This window comes from Wyeomyia smithii, chromosome 2 (assembly GCF_029784165.1).
Source record: "Wyeomyia smithii strain HCP4-BCI-WySm-NY-G18 chromosome 2, ASM2978416v1, whole genome shotgun sequence".
In the NCBI taxonomy this organism is placed as follows: domain Eukaryota; kingdom Metazoa; phylum Arthropoda; class Insecta; order Diptera; family Culicidae; genus Wyeomyia; species Wyeomyia smithii.
In genome coordinates, this window is record NC_073695.1 from 177,625,074 (window position 1) to 177,629,948 (window position 4,875).

A 4,875-nucleotide genomic window follows, 5' to 3' on the forward strand; every position below is an offset into this window, starting at 1 on the left:
ATGTAAGTAACGTCAACTTGTGCTTTTCGTTTATGTTTTGAGAGATGCTATTGCACGGTAAATCTATTAGATTCGTTAACGCAGAACGTCCAGAGACAAAACCATCCAGATCCGAAACTTACTCTATGCTGAATAAACGCCTTTGAGTAGGCAGAAGAAACACTCTGCTCTGAATGCGTTGCTACAAGATGCCAAAACAAAAAACAACGAAATGTTGACAAGATTTTGACTTATATATTTCTATTTAGTTAGTTTTCGAAAATTTCTAGTTATATCTACATAAACATAAAAAAATCATTTGAGTTTTTGTTTATAGAATCGTTGAAATAATGTTTGTTCAACTGTCGACTGTGTGTTTTTTTAAGGACCAAAACCAGTCTAATTATTTATTATTCTCTTACGCCGTTCCAATTGGAAAAACTTGAACTTGAATTTTCAAGTTTTTCATCACCTAATCATTATACCATTTTAAACAGATCATAAAATTGCATGTTCCTATGAGGAACAGTTCATAATTGAAACTCAAATTCGCTTCACGAGAAACGCCGTTTAGAGAAATAGGTCCCTATAAAAAACCTTACACAGCAAAACCGAATGTTTCATGTGTGACATAGATTCTGAGAATGTACAGCATAAGAAACAACATCATCAAGACTATAACAGATTGATTCTCCCCCGTAGTGCCAGCTTGCACATTTCACTTGAGTCTTCCCTTAAGCACTGATCAAACGATAACCGCTCACAAATCCATCATGTCAGGTGAGACGTCATAATTTTCGAATATACATTTGTACACGAGGAACGAAGTATCGCACAAATCCTCACCGGTGATGTTACACTTCTCGTACAGTGTGTTTGCCTCGTCCGAGCCTATGTGCTCCATCACCTTCTCCCGGATTGCCTCCTCGTTGACCTCATCGTTCTCGTTGATGAATCCCATGCTACTGAACATACACTTGATGAAACACTGCACACCGATTTGAGGGGGGAGAAAATGTGAGTAGAATTTCACCTGAAGCATTAAACCGCTCTGACCTACCTTGATGTTATCGCTATCATCGAAGAAGTTTCCTTTCAGCACCCGCAGCGCGCTTTGACTCGAAACTCCGTTCTCTTTGGCGCACACGCGAATGTTCCGACGGATTTCAGCTTTGCTGGCCGGTGGCAATGCCTATGTACAGTATTGCAGCATACAAGGCGAAACGGAAGTGTGGGAAATTTTACGCATATTAATTACAGCACTGTTCAAACAATTAACCTTCCATTTGTCAGAGTTCAAACTTACGTTTACTGACACGATAGCGATCAGCACTAGGCACAGGGAAGCTTTAGCGGATTTCATTGAGAACGCACGTTGTAGAGCTTGTCTACGGCAGCAACTATCACACTACAGGGCACTAATCGAAGAAGCGGGGTTGACTACAAGGAAAAACATCTTCTTTCCAGTTCACTTTTATAGACTAGACACAGCTAAGGAAGGTAAGGTTCTGTTTTGCTGAATAGCTAAAAAATGCGGCAGGGCGGCGGAGGCACGCACGCTTAGCGTGGTAGAATATTTATAAACACAGAAGACTTCCACGATTATCCACAATGTTAGGGCCAAGTGCAAAGTGCTTCATCCACCCAAGGAAACTGCGATGTTGATGCTCGTGGATGGAATGCACATATAGTAATCATTGCTTGGTGTCATGGCCGTGTGCAGGATTTTAGTCTGGGGGCAGGTTGTGGTATTCCGTACTTCATATTTTTGAACCGAGTATATCCAATGATACCATATGGCATCATTTGACACATTAAACATTTCTCGACTAAGAATGTAGTTCGATGACATTTGTATCATTTGACAATACTTTAACGAACACCGATGGATATCGCTTGAAAAAGAAAATCATATCAAGTTAGTTTAGTTTTGTACGTGGACGCAGTAGTTATCCAAAGATAAAAAAAGGAAAATTTTCACGTGGAATTCTGAGCTGATTCGGGTTTACACTATTACAGTTGAAAGTAAGTGACATACTTTTCGTATAATTTTATCCGTATTTGTATGTAGGTTATTATTAGGGATAGTGGTAAATCACGATTCCGTGGAAGCCGCGAATTCCGCAAAATTCAGCATCGGCTGCGAAATCTGTAGAACCCGCGAAAAGCCGCAAAAGTAATGAAAAATAGCAACATTCTAGGTCAATCATGAAACATGTCGACTTGAAATCTTCGAAGTTCATGAAAACCAGCAACATGGACAAAGCTGAAGATTAATGGGCACTTCGATGGCAACGAAACGTCTTTTCCTAGGCAGTACTACTGCTTCCTTACAACACGATTTTGTCAGCCTGGGTTGAATTGTCTTTGGATGGTTCGGTTATTAGATCCTCTTCGAGTAAAGATTTTGTAGATTAGTGACCTGCTTGATAGAATTCCAGGGTGTGCAGCCATAAAATCGAAGTTGCAAGATTAACTAAGTATAAGCGAGCATTTTTTAAAGATACCAGACAGAGAAATTGGTATTATAATTTTGATAGGTATTCGAATCGCAGACATTGTCTTTTACGGTTGGCAAATAAATATTCAGCGACTCTTGAAAACTCGGCAAAAATGAAGCGCAGTGTGAGCCAATATAACACGAACAAAACGAGCCTGCCGACACCAAAATATGACTGAAAACAATTTGACACATGACTCGTACGGTAAAATTACCGTATATTAAATTAAATAAACAAGTTGTTTGTTGTTTTTGCCAAAAAAAATCACTTCAATTAGTGTTTTCTGAAGAAGAAGGTTGCCGCGATTTTGAATATTTTCTAATTCGCCACCCGTGAATTTTAAATTTTTTTACCGCAAATTACCACTGTCTCTAGTTATTACCCTTCCTTTTAAGTTTACAAGAAATATTTTACCGATCTCGAAGAAATTACACTCCCCTGGTCAGCAGTCATAAAAGTGACTTATAATGTCAAGCAAAAGTTATCCAGGTATTCAAGAATTCAGAATTCAGCGTTAAGGAGAGGTTCTAAGAAAACCCCAAGGCCGAATAGCCTGATTGTACTGAGATTTGAATAGACTTGTCAAAATAGACTTTGTTACCATGCCATGCCACGAAGTCTACATTATTAGTTTCAATAAATTTTGTTGTATACGAGTGTATATAACTGACATTCTGCCCCATATATTTCTGACGAGTGCAAAGCCCTAGTTATATTAAAAAAAATTAATAAGCCTGCTGGCGTTCATCATATTCTTAATTATGCAAATGTCAGTGCTCAAAATCATTAATGTTACTCGAGTGTTGGCGTTTCGCCAAGCAACATTTTTTGAACCCAAGCTCTCCATGCGCACGGCTATGCTTGACGTGATCAAGCATATATATGAAATATATTGACGTTCTCACGTTACCACAAATTCATACGACTAATTCATTGTTGGAGAAATTCCTAGTAACATATCGAAAACAACTCGTTGGCGGAAATGCTCACGAACTGCAAAAAGCAGAAGCCTAGCCTTGCGGTTATTAAAAGCGAAGTCATGCGAAGGTGTTTCCCAAAGGTCAAAGTTATGCAACAGTTTTTTCCCACACTGCGCGAGCAATCTTGCGGGTGGAAAAGCTGCCGAACGATATAAAAACAATTCATCTGAGAGTAACCGTCATCAATTGTGTTCTGGTGCTTAATGGGAAATTGTTTGAAAGACTGCAAAATGCGAAGTTTCTTGATTATTTTGTGTGTTTCTTTATTCGTTCGCCAAAATAAGGTGGAAATAATTCCAAACTGTCGGTTGCAGTGTGTTAAATTTAAACTATCGTTTTTCTTATCCAGGCTTACACGCTACAACAGCGGCAACAGGGTGATGTTTTCGCGCTAGAATGCCTTGCAGAAACCGGAGTAAATCCAGCTTCCATAGCACAGCTTAAGGTGGGCGATTTTTCTGCCGACGATCAGCGATCCAAGTGCTTCGTGCGGTGCTTTTTCGAAAAGGAAGGATTTATGAACGATAAAGGCGGGTTGTTGACCGACAGCGTAATTGAAGCTTTATCCAGTGATTTTGATCGAGAGAAGGTGGAAGCAGTGATGACAAAGTGTCAAGTGGATGAGAAAAAAGATGCCTGCGATACTGCTTTTCAGGTTTATGAGTGTCTGTACACAAATAGAGAAAGTCTGTGATATCTGATGTGTATGCGTTGTAAATCGGAGTCCTCGATATTAAGATGTGAAGTAAATATTTGAACGAGAAAAATTGATAAGCAGTTCCTTTTTCATTTTATAACAGATACGCATGTATATGTAGTTTCGTGTTTGATAAAGTGTGTTAGTCTTGTAGAGTAACTGAAGAGCAAAATTTACTACAACAAAGAACTCGATCAAATTCAATAGAATCAATTCAAGGAAAGAAACATTTTCTTAGTAAGAGCAACCGTGAGTAACGTGAAGTTAACTTAAAGCGAGGTTAGCGTTTTATTTTGAAATATCTTCGAATAACTTGTCTAAAAGTTTGTAATTGTCTCCAGAGAACATTAAATTGATAATGATGATCTTAACAGCTGAGCAAAACCACGCCAAATGATCTATCGTCGAATATTGACCATTTTATTAGAATACAATTTTGCGCACGTATCTGACTCAGCAAACTGATTATTTTCTGCGAGTCGAAAAAATTTTTAGAAGCAAGAGTAATTTTCTAAAAGGGCGTATAAATTCCAGTATAGGTTTTATTTTAAGCAGTGTAGCTCAGAAACCTTTGGTTGTAAAGTAAACCTGACTGAAAAAGATAGTATAGAATGGCTGCTGCCTAATTTCTTTTCGCAGCAAAAAGTTCTGAATGAACAATAAATTTTAATTTACAAAAAAGAATTGATATTTTTTTCATTTTTTTTCGGAAAAAATA

General features: G+C 38.1%; 2 protein-coding genes across 2 annotated transcripts; one reads left to right on the plus strand and one right to left on the minus strand.

Moving 5' to 3' along the window:
* Nucleotides 1-212: 212 nt before the first annotated feature.
* On the minus strand, nucleotides 213-1,499 carry LOC129721005 (general odorant-binding protein 56d-like). The gene is made up of 3 exons (XM_055673024.1): nucleotides 1,286-1,499; nucleotides 1,040-1,171; nucleotides 213-967 (listed from the first exon to the last, which is right to left on the minus strand). The coding sequence occupies exons 1-3, from the start codon at nucleotides 1,340-1,342 to the stop codon at nucleotides 740-742; spliced, it is 417 nt and encodes a 138-aa protein (XP_055528999.1). The 5' UTR covers nucleotides 1,343-1,499; the 3' UTR covers nucleotides 213-739.
* A 2,153-nt stretch (nucleotides 1,500-3,652) lies between these two features.
* Nucleotides 3,653-4,674, plus strand: LOC129721003 (general odorant-binding protein 56d-like). The gene is made up of 2 exons (XM_055673023.1): nucleotides 3,653-3,744; nucleotides 3,810-4,674. Exons 1-2 carry the CDS (start codon nucleotides 3,664-3,666, stop codon nucleotides 4,152-4,154), a joined length of 426 nt encoding a protein of 141 aa, XP_055528998.1. The 5' UTR covers nucleotides 3,653-3,663; the 3' UTR covers nucleotides 4,155-4,674.
* The last annotated feature ends 201 nt before the right edge of the window (nucleotides 4,675-4,875 follow it).

Bases quoted from the DNA above. Each gene is read 5' to 3' on its own strand.
- LOC129721005 (XM_055673024.1), bottom strand. From the start codon at position 1,342: ATGAAATCCGCTAAAGCTTCCCTGTGCCTAGTGCTGATCGCTATCGTG. The intron at 1,172-1,285 runs GTAAGTTTGAAC...TACTGTACATAG, and splicing joins TCGCTATCGTGTCAGTAAAC to GCATTGCCACCGGCCAGCAA. The intron at 968-1,039 runs GTAGGTCAGAGC...ATCGGTGTGCAG, and splicing joins ATGATAGCGATAACATCAAG to TGTTTCATCAAGTGTATGTT.
- LOC129721003 (XM_055673023.1), top strand. From the start codon at position 3,664: ATGGGAAATTGTTTGAAAGACTGCAAAATGCGAAGTTTCTTGATTATT. The intron at 3,745-3,809 runs GTGGAAATAATT...TTTCTTATCCAG, and splicing joins TATTCGTTCGCCAAAATAAG to GCTTACACGCTACAACAGCG.